This window comes from Carettochelys insculpta, chromosome 5 (assembly GCF_033958435.1).
Source record: "Carettochelys insculpta isolate YL-2023 chromosome 5, ASM3395843v1, whole genome shotgun sequence".
Taxonomy (NCBI): domain Eukaryota; kingdom Metazoa; phylum Chordata; order Testudines; family Carettochelyidae; genus Carettochelys; species Carettochelys insculpta.
Genome location: NC_134141.1, coordinates 114232634 through 114258105, shown reverse-complemented (window position 1 = coordinate 114258105; position 25472 = coordinate 114232634). Strand labels below are relative to the sequence as shown.

Genomic DNA, 25472 nt, shown 5'->3' with positions numbered 1-25472 from the left:
CTGTCGAGTCATGTTTTATCTACAGCTTGAGACCATTACTGGATGTTACAGCATCAGCCTTTAACTGTGGAAAGCCCCAAGATGGAGATTTCTCCCTAACAGAGAATGGTCCCAGTTGTAATCATATCTTACAGTATCTGTCAAATGCAAGATTTTCTGGCACTCAAGAAAATACCCTTGTTTCAATCTTTCCTGAATGTAGAAACCTCAGAAAACGTTGATTTGATGCAGCTCTCTGTTTTGTTAAATCAGAAAGCTCAATTATCCCTGTTTAAAACTCAATAATAAGTCTAACACTGAAATTTTAAGCACATACTAAGAGATTTGAATGCCCAATTAAAAGAAATGACAATTTGGCCTCCTGATCCCTTGGCCCCTTCCCTTGGAAAGTCCTTGGCCAAAATAGCTAAAAGGTAATTTTTTAAAAAAATGAACTCCTAAACACAACCCCTTTCCATTCTGATTGTTCATCACAAACTCATTTTTAAAGTGCTGTGTGTTCAGTATACTACTGATACCTTATCTGCAAAGTGAACAACAATGAAGGAGGTATTGGACATTCGAGGTTTTTGGAAGTGCTGGCTGCTGGAATGTCTGTCATACAATTTCTGTGCCCAGTTCTGGTCAGTTCCTTTCGGAACCTAGAAAGCAAAAAGGAAAGGCAGAAGGTTTACAATTAGATCGAGTGAATACTCAAAGACAGACACTGCATACTTTCAGTGTTTCACTACATTACTGAATATTTTTAGCCCACATCTTGTAAGTGACAACAGAAACGAGCTCTTCAGAGGGAGGTAGCTTGGTCACAGGTTTAGGTATGAGGTCAGCCCATGCACAGAGGGTAGCAGGGAAGAAGTCAAAACCATGGAAAATAATTGTAAAGCAGAATTCAAGGCTGGCATCAAAGTGCTTCATAGGGAACTTCATTTAATAGTTTTTTGTTTATATATAAAATATATTGTTAGAGACTTCAATCCCACCAACAGAGCACAGGGGATTTATTATTTATTTATATAACCTCTCCTGCCCCGCACCTCACTCAATGAACTGAATTCCCCTCATGATGTGATCTCATCACATTTAAGGCTTAAGGAAGGTCACTCTGACAAAGAACTTACATGTATATTATGCACTTACGTGAGGGTACAAAGATGAAAGGGCTGCTACCTCTGCCTCACCATGTTATTTTGTGGGAAAACGGCAGAGAACAGTCAGACAAACTCCAGTCAGCAGGAAGAAAGCAGCCAAATCAGGGCTTTTTGGACATTATAGTCAAAACTGAAGAAAACTCAAAGACTTTCCCCAGCCTGTGCTCATCAGCTGCTTACTCCAGCCTTCCTTCTCCCTCTCCTCAATTTTTTCCAGTTACTGTTTCCCTGGATAGAGTCCTCCATGCCTACATATGTTGTACGCAGATGTATGCAGTTACATTTAGCCATGCTAACATTAGCACTGAATGTCTGCACCCAGCATACCAAGAGATGCAGGTTTCTCCTTCTCAGTGATCTGTCCTCTTCAGCACTTACCCTTCCATCAACCCGTGTGTCATATGCAAATGTTGCTATGACTACTATAATGTTTGCTTTCCAGGTGGTTGACAAAAATATTAAATAGCATAGAGTCAAGAATCAATCCCTGCAGGACTCCACTGGAAACATACCCACTCAATGATCATTCCCCATTTACGATTATGTTTGAGGCATGTAACTTAGCCAATTTTTAATTCAATTATTGTGTGCCAGGGTCTCTGTGTGGAAGACAGATAACTGCCTACGAATTAGATCTGCAAATCAGATGTTTATTGTTTTAGATCGGTTTTCTCTGAAATGTTTTTATTCTGAATAACCATTACTTCGTTAGATGAGAACTGGCTCCTCACAGGTTAACCATGTCTTTACTCCCTGACAATGAAAGTAAACTGCAGAGTTCTGCAGCCTGACACCCAGACCTACAAAGGGAGAGCACGACATGGGATTCTTGTTCAAGAGAAGTGGCAGCTAGATGCTTTGGACTGAAGTGAGGTGCCCTCAAGCAGAATCCGAAGGGATCAGAGGTGCAGTTAGCTCAGGAATGTGCCATTGGGCATCTCTTTAGTCTTTGTAGTCTCAAAATGGCCCATAAAGCAGGGAAGTTAATAGCTCATCTTACACACGTTTTATTGTCTTTTTCTTTGACACAGAGATTAAGAGACTTGTCGCTATTAAATTTCCATAGGATTTTTCACACAGAGGGCTTGTTCGCTCTGATTTTCATGGTAAGTAGCATTTCCACTGATTACAGTCTGCCTACCTAAATTGCTCCCATAGTTTTAATTTCACAGGGCATTGTATATTTCCTTCCCTACACTGGTGTCAAGTGTTGCTTCAAGATCTTCAAACCAAGAAAATACATCGTTTGTACCACACCCTATATTAGTTTATTAAATATGCAAAGTGACTTAGGATCCTCCCAGGTGAAAAATTCCTATATAAATAAAGATTGTTACAATGTTTTAAAATATATTAACTAAATATACCCTATTTGGATAAGTGACTGACCACTTCCTTTGTTACAGCAGGTGCCATGAACAGCACTTTTTCAAGTCACCCACAGGAGGAGCTTCCATTTCTATCTGGTCATTTGTATATATACAGCATGTGAACTTGTAGGCCTACAAAAACCCAGGAGAATTAGTTATGTCTCCACATACAAACCCCCTTGCAATCCACAGCTTGGATCTTCAGTTTATTTCCTGTTGCTACGCCCCCACCCCCCCACCCACCCACCCACCTTCAGGAGAGCAGTCCAGTGTGATTAAGGTCACTTTTGTTGTTGTTTCATGCCTGAGATGTGCAGCCTAAAGGAAGCAGATGAATTCCCAGGGCTGTCAGCGAAGACTGGAACGAAGGGGATATTTCATAAAAACTACACATAAGCTACATTTACGTGCCAGGCTTTCACAGGTTGGGGAAAGCAATCTCAGAGCTGCAAACCCTGTTTGTATGTGTGTGTATTTTACAGTGAAAGAAAAGGGATGGTGCAGCTCCACAGACACTCAGCCTCCCACCCATTCAACCTGTGGAATGTGCCAGCCTCCACGCTGTGGCTCCCTGACCCTGGACAGCAGCCAGAGAAGGCATGTCCAAGAGCCTTCTTCCCTGGCTGTAGCCTCTTTCATCTGCCTTCTGCTTATTACCAATTATAGCAACTCTCTGCTGACAACTAAGGAGCTGCTATTCTAATAAGCAGACTCTACTGTACCTATAAGAAATATTTGTCATTGGTAATGAAAACAAGAGTATGAGATTTCCATAGCATCTGCTTGTTCTGTTTGTTCTTTTCTAGCTCTGACTCAGCAACAGCAGATTGTTGTACGTTAGAGGGACTAAATACCCCATTTACCACCTACCACATACACCCTGTGTGTATCAGGTAGGTGCAAAGCCATGCACTTCACAGTGACCTCCCCCCCACTTACTAGAGAATTAGATTTCACTATGATTTTCACATTCACAGGCTTCACTACCTCAAAACAGAGTTTCACTATGTTCAAGTTCACCACAAACAGCCTTCACTGTGCTATTGCACAGCAAAGCACGTGCATTGTGCCCTATTTTTAAAACTTCCCAAGCAGAACCTGGCATAGGCCCTTATTGGGCCATAGATGGTCATTTGTGCTAGACTGGAGCTTGTGTGTCCTTAAGGAATTTTAAAACCGTTAGCACCGATGATATCTTTATTCATTACCTAGACTAATGACAACAATTAGGGCCACTGCAATTGAATTAACTCCTCTATATACGTTGGAATTTCTAGGATTGGGCCATTTCCTTTATGCTGGAATTGGTGTCAAATAAATAAATTCACCCCAGACCTCCAAAGACTAAACCAGCAAAGAGTGAAAGATGAGGGTGTTATTCAGAGTAAAAGAACACATTAAATCTATTGGGGAGGGAGGGAAGATTACAGAATAACTTCAAAAGCCACTGATCCAGCAATTAGCATTATAAAAATGAATAAGGAGAAAGATGCTACTTAATTTTCTAATGATTTTCAATAGATCAACCAACCTTCAAACCAAAAGAAAAATATTGTTAATTATGACATTTACACTGAAGTACAGTGATATCAGTGGGGTTAAAAAAATCAGCCTGCTTGAAATTACCAGTAATCTGATTTCATTATTTCTGGCACAGGGATGCACACTGAGCAATTAACTATATTGTGTTAATGACCACATTTATAATTTGGACTTTAAAGTGAACTTATCCTAAGATACAGAGAAAGAAGTATCTATTATTGAGTTTTGGGATTCTCAACATTTTCCTGTATGGTCAAGAAAAGTCGTTCAACAACATGTGATGAAGCTGCTTCCGTCAAGCCTCTGCCCTAATTCAAACCTTCTTTGTTTCACTGGTGACTCCCAAGTCTCATTCTGCTTTTAACCTTATAGATAAATTCTTACTATTTGCATTATTTAGTTCACCAAAGTCTATTAGCATACAAAATCATCTGGAAGAGGCTAAACTAAAGAACTGTACATAATTTTTAAAAAATAAGGAAAAAAAACATTCTTTGAGGCAAGAGTTTTGGTGACAAATACTTCACTTCTAATCTAGTATTTCATTATGCTGTCAAGACCCCTTGATGTGAATTTCAGTCCCAGAGTACATTTATCCACAATATAAGGAGGCTTGGCTGCCAACTGGCTCATTGTACTTTTCTACCAACTGCCGCTCATAGCAAAGCAATTCTCTCTCCATGGTGCCACCTAACAGAAGAGGTTTTGCTATATTCTAATAGCAAGGAGGAGTGGTGAGAACCTAAAAATACAAGTGCAGCCACTGGGATGTGGGTGTGAGTAGGTTTTAATCAATACAAATGTGCTTTCGCTCACCATGCTCACTGAAAACTTCATAAGGCTGCGGTGAGTTTTCAGGTTACTGTAAAAGGATCCATTATAAAACGGTGACTAATTACACCACTCCAAGCTACAAAGAAATACCACAGAAATTGTAAGAATTGATGCGTGCAGGAATTGTTCCTCTATTTCAGATTTTATGTGAAAATGTGCAGATGAATAGTTGTCCTTGTTCAGAACTAGAGAGAGAACTGTGTATTCAAGCAACCCCCATTAGGTGGCAGGATATTGTACAACACCAAAGTAGGTTACTATTTATTTTACATATTGTAATTACGCTAATGAAACAGAACAATGGTATGTCCAGCAGCCTGTCACCTCCAGCAGACAGTATCAGATGTTTTTTGAAGCAATCTGCTGTTACCCTGGATTTGATTGATGTGTACACCCCAAAATGGGATCAAGCCAATTGCAACCATATTATGTACATTCAGCCACCATGAGTTTAATAGAATACCACATAATTCAGGGTTAATTGGAAAGCAGGCTTGCGAAGGCACGGTCAAAACTAGTCAGCAGTTTCTGCTAATCAGAATGGGAGGAGAGAAAGAAAAGCAAACAACTGAGATGGAACACCTTGGTGGATGGAAGACCTTGAGCCTGGGGGCCCCTGATATTCAAAACTTATGGAAAGTTAGAGAAGTTATGATTTTATAGGGAGTTATCCATATGTTTAATAGCCATTTGTTATAAAAGATTAGCTATTACATGTGCTCTGAAGCTATCTAGGGTATGTTTACACTTTCAGGAAGATCAACACGGTTAGGGTCGATCTTCCAGAGTTCGATTTCAAGCACCTAACAGAGAGTGCCCTGGAGTGGGCAGCTGACCCCTGTACTCCTTGATATCACAAGGCGTATGGGAGGGCAATGGGAGAAACTCTCCCATCGACCTCCTTCTGTGTGGACGGCCAGGTAACCCGACTGCAGATAATTCAATTCTAGCTATACAGTTGCTGAAGCTAGAATTGCACATCAATTCTTAACTCCCTACTGTAGGCCAAGTCCTAGAGATGTTTATTCCGATATCTTTTCTTCCTGGTGGGTGAGCAACTGGCCGTCACACAGCTGCTGTTAATTACTTAATGCCATTCCAGATTCTCGGTAAAGATCTGGGATCTTCTAAACATATTCCATATGCCTGAGCATGCTTAAATCTAACTCTGCTGTTTTAGATCGCACATGCTTACTTGGATTAAAATTCCATCAGATGAAATTGTTGTGGTCCCACTGATTTATTCCTGGAGGGAGATAGTTCAGTTGCCTCTGCTGCAGGTTCTGGAAACTCAAGGTAACACTGCCACCCGGCAAACTTTCCTCCTAAAAGTTAGAGGTCTTCTCAAATCTGGACAGTGATATGCTTGACAATGCAGGGAAGGAAAGAATTGTACAGTACAGCTCAGCTTAGATACAGGATCTACTTCTGAACCATCATCCAGTGTCATCATAATTAAGTGTTAATTTGTTCTTATTTGTTGATTCATTATAATCTGAATCCATAACTGACAAGCCAAGCCAACATATGCTAAAGGGGTCGGGCGGGGGAGTCCTCATTTATTTGTTGCTATGTAAAAATCCTCATAGCAGCTTCAGCTGCCTGGAGCCTGGCTGGTGCTTCAACCACATGAACCTTCTGGCACAATGGAAACTCCTAAGGGATGGCATACAAGAAGCAACTAGAGGGAGAATTTTCAGCAGGAAGTATATAATCAAATCGGAATATGGCAAATATACCTATATCTATCTGCCTGTACAAGAAAGGAGGTGGGATCTTTAAGAGTCATGATTGTTTGAGTCATTATATGTCATCAAAAAAATACATCTCCAAGAACAGTGTGTCATCTACTGTCAGTGTGGGTTCAACAGTGAATCAGAAGAAAAAGAGTACCACCACAAATGTGTGCCCTACTCCATCATGCCCTTGACTGCATGTTATGTGCAACATAGCATTTCATCTTGTGCCTTCAGTTGAACGCACAAGCCAGGCAGACCTAAATTAGTGAAAGCAGTAGGCATTTCAATGACAAACGCTCAGTTTAAAATAGTCAAGGATACTTAAGCGCTTAATTAAATATGATCAGATTCACTTAACCAAGCGAAACATCCCAGCTCTGACTCACTGTAAATATACAAAGAGAAATCTCTGCTGTGAATACCCTCATTGCAAATTAGTAGACCCAGCCACCAACAGTGTAAAACCTAGCCACTAGCCATTGAAGACAATCGAGCATAAATGAGAAAGTCAACGTGTCACACCAGAAATGGAATTAAGTAAGCGCTCATTTAAGAAGTCACTTTCCTCTCACAAAGGAGGACAGGCCACACACCTCATTAAATCAGAGCAGGAACAAAGGAATTTGAATAATGAATCTGAGAAGTGTCCCTTTGATGTAACTGGACACTTCTGTCTTCTGCTTGCCTCGGGCCCGTGTTATGGTCATGAATCTCAATGGCGCTAACAAGAGTGGTTAGCGTCCTTGCAACACCTTGCTGCAGGATAGGCCAGATCCACTGAACTGTCAGAACATGAAGGGTAACAGTTTTCTGTGTGTGAAAATATTATATATATATGTGCACAGACTCTCAAAGCCATTTCAACATGTGTCTTACATTTCTCATCACAGGCCTCTATAAGTCTTAATGAAAACTTTCTAGACTAAAAACAGATGGTTAAAACACTGGCCAGTTGATCACACTACCTGGCAGCTAGTATGAAGAGGTTCAGAAATCAGAGAGCTAGCCATGTCAGCCTGTCTCAGCAAAAAGGAGCCCTGCGGCACCTTAAAGACTAACATCTTTATGAGTACATAAGCTTTTGGGAGACACAACTCACTTCCTTTTATGCCTTAATAAATTTGTTACTCTTTAAGGTGCCACCGGACTCCTTGTTGTTTTCACTTTCAGGAAATTATTCCCCACGTTAAGGAGCTTACAAGCAGAAAAGTGATTAAAAAAATGGCACCTTTCTATTCAGCAGATCCTCCCCCTTGTGGTTAGGCCAAGACATTTCCACTGGGTTTGGTGAGTGAAGTAGCTCTACCAACTCCACGATCTACCAGCTCTGCTGATCTAACAATCTCTGAATTCTGCTTGCTCAGGCCGTTTGTTTGACCTTCAGTTAAAAGCTTCTTCAAACAGGTGCCCCTGACTTTTGCTAGTCCCTGAGATAGACGTTCAAGACAAAATCTCACTGACGACTGCTGCAACCATGACGACAAAAGAAAAGTGCACAAACAAGAGACAACCAGAATGAGGATGTCTCGGAGTCTTCTGTTCCTTTGGTATAGTGCCTCTAATTTCACTAGTCCGAACGAACTAGATGAAATCCTTGTTACACTAAAGCCAATGGGAGCTTTGCCATTGACTTCAACAAACCTCAGATCTCAGCCTTTGCACAAATTTGATTCATTATTATTATTATTTTTAATATAGTACCTATGAGCCCTAATCGTGAACTGGGACTCCATTGTTCAACACACCATATAAACCCAAATAAAAGGATGATACCCGGCCCAAAGAGGTAACAATTGTGATCAACCACAGCCAGCTACAGAAGCCTCCTGGAGGATAAACATGAAGGCAGTTGGGTCTGTGCGTTTGTGTTTCCTAGAGACTGAGGCCTATCAAGGATCAGCCAGCAGCAGCAAGCTAAACCAGCACCTCTTGCTAATTCAGCATCTATGACCAACCAAAGCCTGCGGAATCCTTCAAAAGGGTTTCCCTCAGGTGAGCAGGGGGAAGGAAATAGGGGGATGGACAAGAAGCAAGGAGTGTGAAAGGAGAGCTCCCAGGAAGAAAGGGTTACTGCAACCACCTGAGGAAGGTACCAGGGAAGCGACTGGTGGGAGTGGCCCAGTGAGGCAGTTGCTGCATCGGGAGGGACGGGTCTCTAGCTGCGGCTGCCTAGGGTCCCTGGGCCGGAAGCAAGTACGTGTGGAAAGGGCCTGGGTTCCTCCCAGACCACCCCTCACCCCAGGGCAGCACTCGGGGGGCAGGAGGAGACTGGGCACATCTAAGGGGTCTCCTCCACTAATGACGGTGACATGGACTGTGCCAATGAGGAGAATGGCTCAATGATGCCGTAACCCTAGGCCTCTGTGAGAACAGGAGGCAGAGCAGGAACACAGCAAGCCTCTGAGGCAGCACCTAAACCACCAGGAAGTGCAGGACCCAAGGAGGACAAGCTTAGGGCTTTGTCACACAATCTACTCCTTCAGGATTGCATCTAGTTGCTTGTCATTGCATGATCAACTTTTATTAATATACTCCTTCAAAACTAACAAATTAGAAAGGCCTTTCATTGTGCTCAGAAATTTACTATACACTGGATCCAGTATTCGACCCACTAAGAGGAATGAATTCCAAAAGGTGAAGATCTAGAATGAGAAAGCTTTTTATCTCAAGAACCACAAGAAAAAAACAGTCAACTTCAACTGCTGGGAATGGGTACAGGCCTAGGGAGAGAAACCCAGACAAACAAACAAACAAACCATCCCCAACTGGGTCCCACATGGGCAACGAAATATCAGCACTAAATCTGTAAGTACACCCAATGTCGAAATGAAAGCACTGGTGTTATATGTGAGTGGTCTGCCCAGTTCAGGCACAGGGCAGCTTCTTTCTGCATCAGATGCAATTTACCTGTACTCTTCAACAGTAGCCATATGTAAATTCCACTGCAACAATATTACCTAGCCCAGAAGTCACAAACAAGGAGACAACTACCGATTGAACCTCTCTAATCCAGAACTCTCTTGTCTGGCAAACTCTGTAATCCAGCATGATTTTAGTTATCCAGATGACCACTTATGGGTGTGACCAAGTTACCCAGTGGTCCCATAAAGTATGTGTACAGACACCAGTCCTGGTTTTCAGTGCTCTGTGTTATTTCGTTGTAATTTACCCCTACATGACTTCTAAGAGCCCAGTAAGCAGTAGAAGTATTAGTAATGTGCTAGAAAATATTAACCTTCCGTCAGACGGCAAAGGTCCCAGGGACGCTGGATGAGAGCGGTTCAACCTGTACTGCAAATTCTGCATCTGAGAGGTGTGGTCATAGCCTCCTCATAAGGTTAGATAAGAAACACTACAGACTACTGTTACTACGTGAGAATGCAAGACTAGTGATAAATTCAACAAGACCCCCTGTAGTGAGTCAGTATGGCCGCCTGCAGACCAGGAGGCAGGGGAGACTATGCAGAGGCCCTGGTGGGCGGGGCCGGAGCCAGAAAACCAGAGGCCCGCCCCTCAGAGGGCGGGGCCAAGGGCTAGAAGAGCCAAGGGGGGGACTCAGGACCCATTCGGGCCTGGGCCTCCGGGCAGGGAGGACGTGCCTGCACGATCTCCTCGGCACCAAAGGGAGAGGGCCTGCGGCCGCCCGGCCAGGCCAGAGGAGCAGGCCCCCAGAGGCTCCTCCAAGCAATCCTGGGTCCATATGCCCCAAGGGGACTACCCGGACTTCCCAGACCTACCAGGACCTTCCCGCCGGCAGAGACCCCCCGCCTTGGAAGAGGCCCCAGGAATGGGCTGCCCCAGAGTCCCGACGGATCCTTACAGCACTCAGACCCAGGATCGCCTCGCGTCTCCTGTATTACCGCCGCCCGACTACCCTAACGACATTGTTATGGACGACTGGCCAGAGCCCCCAAAGGTGGATGACCAGGAGGAGACCGACCTAGGGGGACCCCTTGACCAGATGGACTGGGACCTTCCGCCAGCAGAGGGTGAGGTAGGAAGTGGCCCAGGGAACGACGCTCATGAACCAATGGCAGTTTTGCGGTCTGGATCCCCACTGCCGGGGTTGCGTGTGAGCGACCCCGAGGGCCCCGGGCCGGGTCGCAGTGGAGTGGGAGGGCCTGCGTCCCCCTACCCCCTCTCCTTGACAGGGCCAGCCTGAAGGCTGGGCTTGTGTTTAAACCCTTGGGCTGCTGCCCCGCCCCAAACTGAGGGCTGGGCTTGTGGTTAAACTGTGTGTTTCTGCCCCGCCCCAAACTGAGTGCAGGGCCCAGAACTGTGCTAGCACTTGGGGACTGCTGCCCTACCCTGGACTGAGGGCTGGGCCCAGAACTATACTACTCTTGTGAACTGCGGCTCCGCCCTGGGTTGAGGGCTGGGGCCTGTATGGTGTTGTAGCGGTGAGCCGCTGACCACCCGAACTGAGTACGGGCTGGTGCTCTAACCCCTTTTTGCTGCCGCCCGCCCTAGGCCAAGGGACTGGGCGTCTCTGGACGTGTTACACCCCCCCAGATTGCTGTTCATTTAGGGCAAAGATTGCAGGAGGGGCCCATAAAACAATCTGAGGTGCTAATGTGTGAGCTTTGGGACCCACTGTAGTGAACACAGGATGATCAGCCTATTCATGTTACTTGGAGAATGACAAAAATGCCAGTGATGACATCAATGTTTTTCTTTACCTTACACTCTTCATCCAATAGATCCAAGATTCCAAGTTTAGCTTCTATAAGGTCTATGCAGGGCTGGTTGTCATAAAAATCAATGAGGGTCCAAGGGATTTGCTCTTTCATGTACTCCTCTTGCTCCAGCTTAAATACATGCTGTGATCACAAGAGAGAGTAAAGCATTACTAAACTGCTACCTCACTAATAATTAAACTTCCCTCATCCCACTTAACTTTCTAGTAATTGCAATACATTTCCTGTACATGGCTGAGAAGTGCTTGAATTTTCAGCTGCGTATAGTCGGCGGTGTAACTAACAGTTCTATTTGTTGGTCCCACATATAGACTAAGGATCTCAAAGGTTATCATTGTAAAACATTTGTGGGGGTGGGGATATTTTCTTCATATACAGCATTGGAAAATTATTCAAACAATCCCTGAAAATAATTGTGTGGTATGCTAGCAGGGGAGCATAATCCAGTTTACACAGTACTCAAGCTCTCTGCCTCCTTCAATAAGGATTCCCTATTTTCATGTCATGATGAGTAAAGTCTACAGTAAACCAGAATACCAAGGCATTGATCTATCTAGATCCTTATATTAGTGCACTCCAAAGTATCTGAGCACCTATCCACAGAAGTAGGAGACCAAGAGTCGACCTTCCTAAGTTACCCATCACCACCATAGCTGTGATTCTGAAGACAATTTATTATAGATTCATTTTCATACACAGAGCTTTCTGAAAGAAGTTCCTTCATTTGCCAAAGCTTCTCAGAGGCTACGTCTACACTAGAAGCATCTGTCGACAAAAGTGTCTGTCGGAAGAGATGTTCCAACAAAACTTCCATCAGGAGATCACGTCTAAACATAAAAGCAGATCATTTTTTGACCTGCTTTGTCAACAAAAGGGCACCCATGAGCATCTACGTGGCTATCTTGTCAACAGTTTCTGTTGACAAAACACATTTTGTGTGTAGACATGCTGTGAGTTTTGTCGACAAAACCCTCTAGTGTAGATGCAGCCAGACTGATTTCCAAAAGGTAAAAATTCCTTTGATAATCTCTAAGATATTTTAATTTTGGGGAGGAGTGTTTGGTTGAAAAAGGAAAGTTTTTCCAGAAGCATTTAAACTTCAACGGTGGCTTTTAAAACCTCTTCACTACGGCTACACTAGAAACATCTGCCAACAGGAGTTACTGTTGAGAGGGAAATCTCGACAGTATTCTGTTGATGGATTGCATCTACACGCAACTTGCTCGGTCGACAGAGAACTGCCAGGCTGCACTGTCCTCTGGTGCCAGAAAACGGAATGGCAGCTCTGCAAAGAGGGCTGCCCGGCAACTGGAAGCCCTCGCAGTCAACAGGAGTGTCTACACTGCACTTTTGTCGACAGTATTCTGATGCTTTAAGTGTGGGGACGTTCCCTGAGTTATGCTGACAGAAGGCCCTTATGTCAACAAAACTCTCTAGTGTAGACCCATCCTACACGTACAGTACAGTTTTAAAGCATCAACACTGCCATGCAGAGTTTATCGCCTCAAATTTAATCAAATCTCCTGTAATCCAAAAATTCGGGTAGAATCTTGCTTCTTCTGAAGTCAATAGCAAAATTATCATGGACTTCAATGAAACTGGAATCAGATTCTTAATAGTATTAAGTTCCCAATACTTTTGTGTTTATATCTACTACATGTAGATAACCCACACCATCTACTTCTTCATATGCCAAGACGAACACTACAACTTGTGTTAGAATGAGTATGATACAAGCATATTATGAGAAGCAGTTTCAATTCTCAGCAGGTTAAGGTCAGCCTCCCTTGAGTTGTCTCTAAATCCTGACACAAATGCAGTGCAATCATCCAGATTTAGCTTGGTTTGGGGTTGAAATTTAAAAACAAAACAAAACAAAGAACAGTTTTCTCAATGATTTCCGATGCCAACATCAGTGGATCTAGGCTAGAATAAATTGCTTGCAAACCTGCTAAGAGATTCAGATTTATGACAACAGCAAAACCAAGCAAAACACACACCATCAATGAATAGTTGGTACAGTTCTACTTCATGACTGTTGCCCATAAGAGCTTACATTATAACTGCTTAATTCATGTCAGTAATGAGACTTGGCCGGAGTGGAGACAAGTCTGTCTAAATGGAAGTCTGGCACAGGAGAATATGGCTAGAGTTTTATCCCAAGTTTGTTATTCCTCTTATGAAGTATTTTCAAGCTGACCTTACCGAGTTGAACTGCTGCTGGAGTTTTTCATTGGCATAGTTGATACAAAACTGTTCAAAGCTATTCACTTCAAAAGTTTCAAACCTGCAGAGCAATGAATGAAACAGTATAAGCGTTGCTTCCACTGAAATCTACTTAATTTTGCAATTATATCATCCACGTGCTCGATAACATGACTAATCCGTCAGCATCCCTACATGCCCTCTTTCCCAACTCCACACACATGTTAATTCCCAAGACCTACATCTTCACATGACACAACTCAACGGACTGTAAAAGATTCTCTCCTTAGGCCACTACTCAGTTGTTCACTACCAAGATAGTTCGTAAGCCTGCGGCTGGGTCGACACTTGCCCCCAACTTCGAAGGGGACGTGGTAATCAGGGCAACGGGAGATTACTAATGAAATGCTGCAGTGAATATGCAGCACATCATTAGGCTAATTCTCCCCCACGGCAACTCTGAAGTAAAGTGCCAGCACGCATGTAGCAAATTTTGAGGAGTAAAGGCACTTCGAAGTAGCTCAGGCACTTGGAAGTGCCCATAGCTACACGACAGCACTTTGAAGTTTGACACTTGGAAGTTGCCGAGGGGGAGAATTAGCCTAATGAAGTGCTGCATATTCACCATAGCACTTCGTTAGTAATCGCCCATCGCCCTGATTACCATGCACCCTTCGAAGTTGGGAGCAAGTGTAGACAAGCCCTTTGAAAAGTGATACTTTAGCCCCATATGAACCTGGAAGGCTAAAAACTCTCTTGAGGAACCAAAACATTAAATATTAAGGCTACACAACTTTCTTGAGAGGATGGTTGATTAAATGCCATTACCAGTTACTGAAGAATTATGATAAAATACACATTTGTGACTGGATTTTGGAAGGGATTACTATAGTCTTCATTCTAATATTCATTGTCGCCTTGACAGCATCCCAGTTCAATATCAGTGAATTTTTTTCATAATTTACTTTTTAAGTTGGCAAGAAATGAGTGGATATTTTTAACAACAACAAGGGATACAAGTTAAACCTAAAAAGAGAGGTCTGATTTAACCCTCATACTTTCAAAACTGATTTTAATCTCACGCTCATTTATCCCGAGTGACTTAAATTATTCCTTCTGCAGAAAGTCTCCTTTGCCTTTCAATTTGGCCTGGAGATGATCAGCTTAACTCATTATCAAAGCTGAATTTACAAACATTCCAACACTAAGTGTTTATAATGGAAACTAATGCTACTCCACAACGCTGCTGCTGCCTGGTAGACCTTCCCCAACAGCATGATCTCAAAACAGACTTTGGGGTTAAATTCAGGTGGAAAAATGCTGGCCAGTAAAACAAAACTCAGGGGCAGGATGATGGCCTCTGTATAAGAAGGTGTCTCTCTGAATGACAAATCCAGAACCCAGCACCTCCTGCTCAAGTATTCAGACCAGTCACAGCCTGATGCAACGGTGAGGGGGAGGAGGCATTTCCTGCAAAGTCTGCATCCAGCCTGCCAGAGGTTAATCCAGTGCAATGGCTGGAATAGCCACTCCAGGTCCTACCCAGGGTACTCTGGGGCTGAGATGGGAAAACACACATCTGTCTTTCTGAGTCACTATAGGGGCTTGTCTGCATACTTGGCTCAATCTAATTCTTGACCTTCCTCCCACCCCTCCACTCTCTGATTTGCTCACCTTGATTATCTTTTTCTGATTTGTCCTCCTTGCTTACTGTTTTTGGTTCTCTGTGCCTTAAATATTGAGTCTGTTCTGGTCTGGCTATGATCTGAAGAAGTGGGTCTGTCCCACGAAAGTTCACCTAATAAACCATGTTGCTAGTCTTTAAAGTGCTACTTGACTGCTTTTTGTTCTGTCTAGCTATGGATCCTGATCTCTGCCCATCCTCAAACCCATCAGTGTCTCAGGCCCTGCAGGGGAATTTCATTCACAAAGAGAAGCCACACAGGAGGGGCGCACTCCATCTCTCACTTCCTCATACCCTGCTCTGCCTCCTTTGCCTGAGGGCCATCCCTCGGGGAGAAGTGTGAAAGTGTTCCATAAATGAAGAATGGCATGTGAGGCCGATCCTTCCTACTCCTCTTAAAGCCAATATTGCCATTGACTTCCAGGGGAGCGGGACTGAACCCACTGCGATGGTAACATTGGGTTAAAGTCTGCTGGCATAACTCCACTCACTTCAGTGGAGTGATGCAACAGAGAGTGTCTGGGTCCATTCATTGTAATGCAAATTGCAGTAAGGCCATACAAACCGCTGAATTGAGCCAGAAGATAAACCCTGCTTTTAATGAAACTGGATAACTCTGCCTAACATCAGTTGCTGTACATTATAAGAATTTTTTCTAGATTCCACAACATATTTCCAGGTGTTAAATATTGCAAATAAGTATTTCTAAGGCAAAGTTTATGGAGAAAAAAAGACTGCCTACTTCAGAAATTTAATTAGTCTACTGTAAAGAAAAAGGCACAGAAAGGCAATTAGTCAGATAGTGAGAATTGTATTCACTGGCAGAACGTTCATACTGCACCATAAAGAAAAAGGGTGTAAATATCTTCTACCTGCATTTTTAAGGCTTACATTTGTAAAACTCCACTCTCAAGGGATCTCATTAATTGACAGAACCCAAAATTAGTTCATAATTTCCCAATTTCTTGAATATTACCACGTAACAATTTCAATACTATGAAATGTAAGGACTTAACTCCCATCATCTAAAAATTAATAAAAGGCTAGATAGGCTGAAGGTTTTACATTTTGTAACAGAATTGCCTTTAAGGAAAGCCAACATTCTCAGGCCGATTAACAAAACTCCGTGCTTATGAGGCAGTTTAATTGTCAGTGTTCCTCTCATCAAACATAGTTACCAGGGTAATAAAGCTCCAGCCCTCTAAACAATGGATCAATGATGTTATTATTCTTGCCAGAAGTCATCACAGTGATTTCTAAATGGAGGAATTCAATTCCTTGTACTACATCTGTGAAATCAATCTTTGAAATATTTAGTACAGCAAATTAATTGGCTCTCAGGGAACTGAAAGACATTTACACGTTATCATTTAAAATATTGCTGACTATAAGACACAATTTGTCCTTGAAGAACTTGTGGTGATGTGAGCTTGATTTCAATCCCATTTCTTTGACTGTTGCCTTCGCTCAAGATTCTTGGTGTAAAAAGCTCTGTGAAAAGTATACTACTGCAGCACTTTATTCAAACTGACATTTTTGGAATTCCTTTTCTAGTCACCATAACCTAAATGGGTTAGATTCTAAAGGCCACCAGACGCTGAGCTCCACAACAACACAACTTCCAGCTGCTTGGCGATCACACTGAGCAATGGGTTGAAGAGAGGTTTTAATTAAAATAGATTTAAGGACCCACTGGGAGAACACTTGGAGGAGTGGTAGATAGAAAAGTATATGTTGAGGGAAGAGAATGATATGAGAGGAACCATTGGTTTTCAGCTTCACAGACCCAGCTTATGATTTGTGAATCCCCTCGGGAAGGTTGCCCGGAGCAGGAGAGCAGTATACCTAATGACCATGCTCTGCTTACCAAGAATCTGTGAATGTAGCAGTGGGATCAAGCCTTCAATGTTCAACATTTTCAGCACTGAAGCCAGAGGCACATGACTGTGTGTTTTTACCAAGCTGAATCCATTTCTTTTCTACAAGACCCATGCGACAAAGTAAAAAATGGCAAGAGCGTTTGTGATTTAGCAGCTATTCCCTGGCAGCTGAGGGCTGATCGCATGAAAAGGAAAGCCGTATCTTAAAACATTTTTTTCTGTTCTCGCTCAAGCTGAGGATCAACTCAAAGGCAATTTATTTGAACGTGCTAATTAAGGAAAGAGTTTCACAGATTAAATTAAATATTAAATTACATGTATTAAATATTGAGTCTGTTCTAGTATGGCTATGGTCTGAAGAAGGAGGTCTGTCCCACGAAAGCTCATCTAATAAATTATTTTGTTAGTCTTTAAAGTGCTACTTGACTGCTTTTTTGTTTTGACAGTTTCACAGATATTTGCTAATTGATGGAGCAGTTCGTTTGGTTTGCTCTGCACCAGTTCTGACTCGGGGGTGGGGCGTCTTGCTCTGGAAAGAGACCTTGTGTTAGGACAGAAGTGGGTCAACCAAACGAGCAAAAAGACTTTTTTTTTCCTGAATTCTGTACGAAAACCTCAATAAATCAAGAGCCACAATGCATACAAGACAGTCCTTAATAAACAACACGCTATACCTTTTGCAACCTCTATTTCAAGGGCCACACACACAGATATCCCACTTATTACGGCGGGGGGGAAGAGAGGTATCCAATGTTTCAAGATCACATATCATTTGCTGTTCAGATATGAGTTGTTCATTGTTTGACTGTCAGACATTCACCAAAATATTGAAAATAATCAGGAGAGTTTTCCTTTACTTTGCAATGATAGCATTGGGAGCTGCAAGGAAGTCCTTAAAGAGCCGTATGCAGCTCCAGAGCTGCACGTTGCAGACCCCTGTGCTAGGATTATCTGGTAATGGGGAAAGCAAACACAGAGCTTGTGCGACATCAATTAAGTTCATGGCATTCACCAAACCCTGAAGCAAAACAAAATGAAAAGCTGAAACTTCCCCCCATCCCTTCTCATCTGCTAGGACAATTTAACTCATGAGCTAAAAAGCTGAGAGTTTGGGCAGGGAGGCAAGGAGGGGAGACACAGTAATACCTAAGCAGCTTTAAACTAGTCCCCGGGACACAGTAACCCTTAACTGTAAATAATGGCAACTGTCATCAGGGAAGTCACAGCCTTTACCTGCTGTTCTCAGCCTAGATCGATCACAAGAGGAGTGTAATATAGCTTACACAATATACGTTGTTTGAGCACACTCACTTGGCAGCATTACTCCATGTCTGGCTGACTGATAGGCTCTGGGATGTGACTCTCCTTTTCCTTGAATTTTCATTCTCCCCACCCCACAGTCTGTCTCTGTGTTTAAAATTAGTCAGTGTTACACATTTGTTTGGTGTGACATTTCTGCCATCCTTTCCCTCAGTTTAGTTACTTACACAGACCTGGCCTGTTTGCATTATGTGTGCACCAATACTGTGCTTTCCCGTTCTTCCTAACTGTTGTGTATGCTCTTCTCTCATTTACTGAGCTTTGGAGACACTTCTGGCAAATGTCAGTGTCCAAAGGCCAAGCTCTCCAGCTCCCTCAGTTTACTCCAGGTGAGAATTTGGCCCCAACAATGGGGATCCCACTTGCTATTTACCAAAACAAAATTAAGGTGTAATTCTACAACTCCTTTCTCAAGACAAAACCAACCCAGAATTTCATCTCTTAAGTATGGAGTGTTGGCCCAGGCTCAGGCTCACCCAGACACTTGTGTGTCTTTTCGTACTGCAAACTGTAAAGAAATAAAATTATCTCCACATCTGCCAGTGAAATAAAAAAATCTACCTTCCTGGGATACTGCAGAACAATGTCTCCGACATTAGCAGATACAGGCACCTCCGTCACGTTAGCCTGACTCTCATCTAGGATTACGTATCAGACTCATGAGCCTGAATTACAGGTAAATTAAGAAAAAATACACTTTAGGTGGAACAAGGAGATGATCACAACCCCACTTCCCCATCATAAGTGCCCTTATTTCTGAGGGACATGATGGGACTGAGCAGGCCATGAAGACCAAAATTTTGGTTCATCCTCAGAGGTGGTTTCACTTGTGCAGGGCGAAACCTAAGTCTGTGCCTACTGTTGCTGTTCAGAGGATGAGCAGATGGCCTCAGCCAAGGCTGTAAATACCAGAGATTTCACCAGTAGAAGAAACTAGAGCTGTCGCTTAACACAGGGCAGAATTAACATTAAAAAAGTGAACGCATTAATCACAAGCTTTAATGCACCTTAATCGACAGCTGGGGATGCCTGCGGAGCTCCATGTCTCAGTCAGTTCCCAGACACAGAGCTGTCCCCGTCTGGAGAACCGTGGCTGAGGTGATCTCAGCCGACCCATGGCTGTGAGCAGCTGGGGCACAGAGCCTCACCGGCAGACCTGCAGGCATGGGGACCTCAGCCGGGGGCTGCCCTGTAAAGCCGGCATGCTGGCCCCGGTCCTCTGCAGGGCAGTGCTGGGAGGAAGCTGGAGCTCCAGCCTAGTGACCTGTGGGGCCTGCAGGGGGATGCTGCCTTCAGCCTGGCTGCCCCAATGCAGGACTGCCAGCTGGTTGCCCTCCTGCCCTGGCTTTCTGTTGTGTATCTGTGTTGCTATACAGTCCGTGAGTGGCTGTGTGTATCTGCATTGTTACACACCAAGTGCATGTGTTCTGTGTGTTTCTTCTGCTATTCAGTGTGTGTCTGTGCTGCTACACACTGAATGTATTTATGTTGCAGATAGTATTCTTATTATTTATATAAGCAGTGGCATTAATCATGATTTATTTGTTTATTTGCTTGACAAACCTATTAGAAACAAAAAAAAACCAAACAAACAATTTATTCTGATCTGCAGCCATACACGTAGAAATGAGCAGCATCCTATGCATCCAGCTCTGTAGGTACCCACAGATATCTGTGGATTTGAGCAACTCTACATATAGATCAAATTGTGTGTCCTCACTCCTTTAAAAGACAAAACAATAGATCACAGTAATTTCATGGATGATTATCAAATACACTTGGAAAGGTATTGCACTCCAGATACCTGCCTGGTCAAGAGAGTCTGTGCTGTATCTAGGTAGATTAGGGAAAAGAAGGATTATTATTTATTCAAAAAATTACAATGCCCATGCAATTTCTCTTGCCTCCTAGGGTTAAAAAAAATTCTTCTGTTAAATCGTTTTGCTCCTCTGGAGCATTTACAGCTTACACGCCAAACACAGAGGTGTTTGTTTTACCATAGAGGAGTACTGGAGTGTACTACAGAGTGAGGTGATGGAAAGTGGGTGGCGTGACATTTTATAGGAGGGGTGCAGTGCGATCGACTCCCCACACCCTGTGGCATCTGCTGCCTCCCCAGACCTCTGCTTCCCCCCCACCTCCACCATTACGCTTGTCAAGGGAACATCCCTCCTGCTGCTGGACCAACTGGAATATTCAGAGGCCCTGAGCCTGGTGGCAGCGCCTCATGGTATCAGCATGGCTGGGGAGATGGTGGAGGCTGTGTCAGGAGCAACTTATGAGTGCATGCAGAGCTGGCGGTTGCCCGTTCAGTGGCACCCCGTTCCTGTGGTCTCACACAGACTGGGGGGGCCCAGGTAATTGCAGGACCGAAAAGGGGGGTGCAATGAAAAACATTTGCTCAGCCCTGCCATGAAGTACTATACACAATGGAGCCAATTTGGTTAGTGAATGAATAAACGCAGACACTTTTTTTGAACACACAAAATACTGTGCACCCTCCCACCCACCCACCGTACACATGCTCAGATATATAAAACTTAGGATGAAAAAATGTTGAGGTTGCAAAATCAAGCAGTCAACAACTCAGATATTGCAAAATTAAGGTGGTTTATACAAACCCTAATGCTGTCCCTGGGAGGCACAGTCATTATGATATAGTCTTTTATGACTTGGTGACACACTATTTTTCCTGAGAGACTCCTACCATATTTAGTGCACGGAATGGATGGTCTTTAATAAATGAGCAGCAATTCAATGTTTTGTTTTAGCCTCACTGTTCAATGTACAGCCCAAGGTCTGTCTTACTGCACATTATTCCAACCCTGCTCTGAAGACAGAATTCTTTCCTCATGGGATTTTCCAGGGTGCTTCAGCACTTCGGTATCTGAGTACTGGGCAATTATTACTGCATATTTTTCACACCTCTGAGATGAGGGTATTACCCACAGCTTTAAGGACTGGGAGCTGATATGTTGGATACTTTTGGTAACTTGCTCCAATGTTTAACTAACCTGACAGCTTTTCCCTTGTGTCCATCCTAAATCTCCTTTGCTGCAAATTTAAACCCATTACTTCTTGTCCTATCCTCAGTGGAGAAGGAGAATTAATCATCATCATTCCCTCCCCCGACCCAACCACACACTCCCTTTAGATAAGTGCTTGAAAATACATGTCCCCTCTCGGTTTTCTCTCTTCCAGACTACAAAAAACACAACTTTTGCAATCTTGCTTTCTGCGTCAAGTTTTCTACAACTTCCTTCTTGCCATCCAGACTCCACTCCTAAGGCTTCTCAAGTCCAAACCCAATCTTCCTCTTCCGCAAGTCCCAGTTTCGCTCTTTTTCATTACTCCAGTCTCTCTCTACTCCCGGGCCAACCCCTGCTACCCATCTCTCTACTCTGCCCTGGTCTTCAGTTGCTCCAGTCCTCTCTCATCCTCATGGCCTGGCCACACTAGCTACATCCTCAGGCTTCTTCTCCAACCTTCTTGTCCTTGGCCACCCAGTCCCAATCTCCCGCTCCCCTCCTCCATACCTCTAACACCCTGTCCTATTCTCCCTCCCCAACTTCTCCCTGCTCCTCATCCTGCAGCTCCACAGCTCTCGTCCCCTTTGTGTTCAAATCACGCCGTTTCCTCTTTCACACTGCCTGGGTTCCAGCAGGAGAGAGAGAGACACAGCCCAATGGAGGTTCCCTGCTCTTGCAGTTCAAGTGTCCAGACCTTGCATGCACTGCTGCAGATCAGAGCTGCAATTACTCGGAAATCCCAATTGGCCCACTCCTGAGCATGCCCACTGTGGGCAGAATTTTAACAGAGGCAAAGCAACATATTTGTCTTTAGTTTTTTTTTCTTAATTTCAGCCCAAAGAGTTCAGCTGATTAAGAGAACAGAATTCATCCCAAGGCAAACATCTGGCACAGAAACATTTAGCTCAGCCAGTTAAAGGACTGAAATCCAGAGCCTTTTAATAGGTAATATTGGGAAAACTTAACAACAGGCCAGGCTAATGTAGCCCTTTAAAGACTAACAAAATGATTAATTCGGTGATGAGCTTTTATGGATAAATCATTTTGTTAGTCTTTAAAGTGCTACATTTCTGCTGCTTTGTTTTGTTGGAGTACAGACTAACACAGCTACCTCTCTGTTACTATTCAACAGGCCATGCTGTCAGTCTCAGCTATAATATTGGATAATCAGTAAATCTTCCAAAACACACATTTTTGTTCTTCTACAAACAAAAATTTGATATCAAACTGGGTGTTCATGATACAGGTACAGAGAACAGACACCCATCTCCCACAGGGATAATATTCAGAATTTGGCTGGACATCTTAAATCTCTTCCAAGGTATAATACAGTCTATATAGCTTTTTACTACAATGTAACCTTAACCAACATTCAAGGTAACAAGAACTATACCAACTGTTTCATAGTAATAAGAATATGAATACTTACCTTTTATACAGAATATTTATCTTCAAAGACTATTATGACCATTAGCTAAATAATCCTTTACTTCCTAAGAGGTAGGTCCGTATTCTGTCTCATTGTACAGGTAGGGAAACATAATGTTTAAGTTACTTTTTCAAAGCTCCATCAGTCCTTAATGCGCTCGACAATCCTGCATGTATGACTGTTTTAGCTGGAGAGGAACCACTGTCTGCTCTCCACTGGGATGTACAGTCATGCCGATTTTCCCTATGAACATTTAAGGACAGAATACTGTGCAATCTGTTCTTAATGGAATCAGCAAAATAACTCTTACGGTGGTGACACCTGCTGGGCAGTGGGCTGTTGAAGCTCTCCAAGCACCACCTGCCCTTGTTCCACTCACCCTGTCATCTTGGTCTAGTGGTTTAGGAGAGGGACATTTTCATGATCTTCAACAGAAAGGTCCCGTGGTTGGGTCATGGTAATGGAGGTTTTCTTATCTGACAATCTTTCAGGGACATTACCCTCTAATCAACTTTAGTTTAGATTTCTGGTAGAGCTTGTCTTTCTCTTACCCTGATAGCAGCTGACCAGTCTGCACTTTCCCCATGTGGGGTTTCTTCCATATTAGCATTTTTCTGACACATGACAATCCACAGCAATCTCTTGAGTTAAGTCCACTTGGACAAGCAATAGTATTTTGTTAAAAGCTCCTCTGAGTGACACTCCTACCGGATCACCCCTCAGTGTATGCTGTCTGCAGCTGGCAACGTCTCAGCTACAAGGATTCTCTGGATCTTGTAGTATCCATGTGGGTCACGCTTGGTGCTAACAAACCCCTAGGCCAGCAGCCATGCCACCTCAGGTTGCTCTGTGGTCAATTCCCAAAACAGGCAGGGTCATGACGACGCAGTATTTTGATGGGAGCCTTCCAGGATCATGAAGATGCTGCAGGATGTGCTGCTGGGAACATGTGGGCAGTGGCTCTTTCAGCACAGTCAGTTCTTCATTGATGCTTCAGCATTGTGTTTTTATGAGCATGGGCTGGGGGGAGGATCTTTCTCTCAGATGGGATATCAAAAACAGACTTCCCAGCCATGAGGAAAAAGGTGTTAAAAATTCCCTGATGTTTTATGCAGAAGTGAGAATCCTGCTCCATTTGCATTAACTGTGTAATGATTCGGATTGTAAGAACTTCCTTAAAGAACTTAAAATACACCTAGTTTGGGGTTTCATTCTGAGTTCTAAACTCACTAGGATCTGATGGGCTGAGTTGGTGACAGCTCCTGCCATCAGGTGGGGTTTTGCCTGATGTTCGGCTACTCTCTATCGCTTGGCAACTTGTTCTGTCCTTTCACTAATCACTTTTTCACAAGAGGCCCTGAGCTCTCTGCTATGTCTATTATATCTAAATGTTGTATGTGGGCAGGCCAGTGGCCAGCTACTGGGTCCATTCATGCTGACATCTTCATGGTAGAGATTAGCTTGCTGATCCCCTTTCCAGCTCTTCAGGAGGTTGTTGACAAGCCCATGGTTCCATCTGTAGGCTGTTGGGATATGGATGGCAATGGATAGGGCTACTCTCCAATCAGATCTAGTCGTCTTCTGGGGACCTGTCCTACTACCGAGGTCTTGCTCTACAGCGGTGGTACAGAAATAAATCTAGAGAGAGTCCTGCGAGGATACAAAATTTGTATTCAAATCTGCAAATATGAGCTATGGATATCTGCATCCATGTCTGCACATGTGGGTATCTCTGGATAGAAAAAGGATCTCTGCAGAACTGCAAAGGTTCCATAAAGCATACCCCTGCAACAGCCACTCTGCTGCTGGCCCTTGATCTCAGGTGACGAAAGGTGACCCAGGCTGCACTGGGATTAAAGGAAATCACCATCCTCATACATGAGCTTTTGGGCACGTTCTAGGGCAGAGTTACCCACCCTGGGGGGCAGGAGCCAAAATGTGGCAGCTCCTTTTCTTAGGCTCACCTCCCTGCTCCAGGCCCTGCAGCTTCTTGGAACTAAGCACCACACAGGTTTGACTCAGCTGTCAGAATGACTGGAGTCTGTGTAGGCCAAATTTGAGTTAACGGTACTGAAACCCAGTGACCCAGGTCACAACTCCAGACTCACAAATTTGGTCCACTCAGGAGGTTGCAATACCTGGAGCAGACAGCCAAGCCCAGCCAGCCACCATTACAGGAGCCACCACTGTGGGTTTACTGTCAAGAAAGACCCAACCGCTCCAAGGGCAGGATCCAAACAAAACTACCCCAGGGCTTCCACCTTCTACACTAGACATAGAAGTCAATCGCCGATATGCAATTTTAGCTACGCCAATTGAGTAACTAAAACTGACTTATCGGCAATTGACTTCCATGTCTGTCTACATGGAGGAAGGGCAATGGGAGCATTTCTCCTGTTGACCTTCCTTACTCCTCACCTCTCGCAAGGAGTTCCGGGTTCGACTTTGACCCCTGAAAGTGTTGTTTTATGTGTGCACAAAATGAAACCCTGGAAAATCAACCCTAAGTGGGTCAATCTTCCGCAGTAATGAGGCTGTAGCCTCAGACTATTTACTGGGTTGTGACAATCTGTAAACATTTACAAATTGGCCATG

The 25472-nt window shown here is 43.7% G+C and overlaps 1 protein-coding gene across 1 annotated transcript in view; it reads right to left on the bottom strand.

Annotated features, from left to right (window-relative positions):
* Window positions 1-25472, bottom strand: part of MYO5B (myosin VB) — a 375576-nt gene that overhangs the window by 138172 nt on the left and 211932 nt on the right. Inside the window, exons 11-13 of the mRNA XM_074995787.1 lie at window positions 13536-13617; window positions 11313-11453; window positions 519-641 (exon numbers count right to left, since the gene is read on the bottom strand). Coding sequence (XP_074851888.1) covers window positions 519-641; window positions 11313-11453; window positions 13536-13617 — 346 coding nt within the window. The remainder of the gene's footprint in view (window positions 1-518; window positions 642-11312; window positions 11454-13535; window positions 13618-25472) is intronic.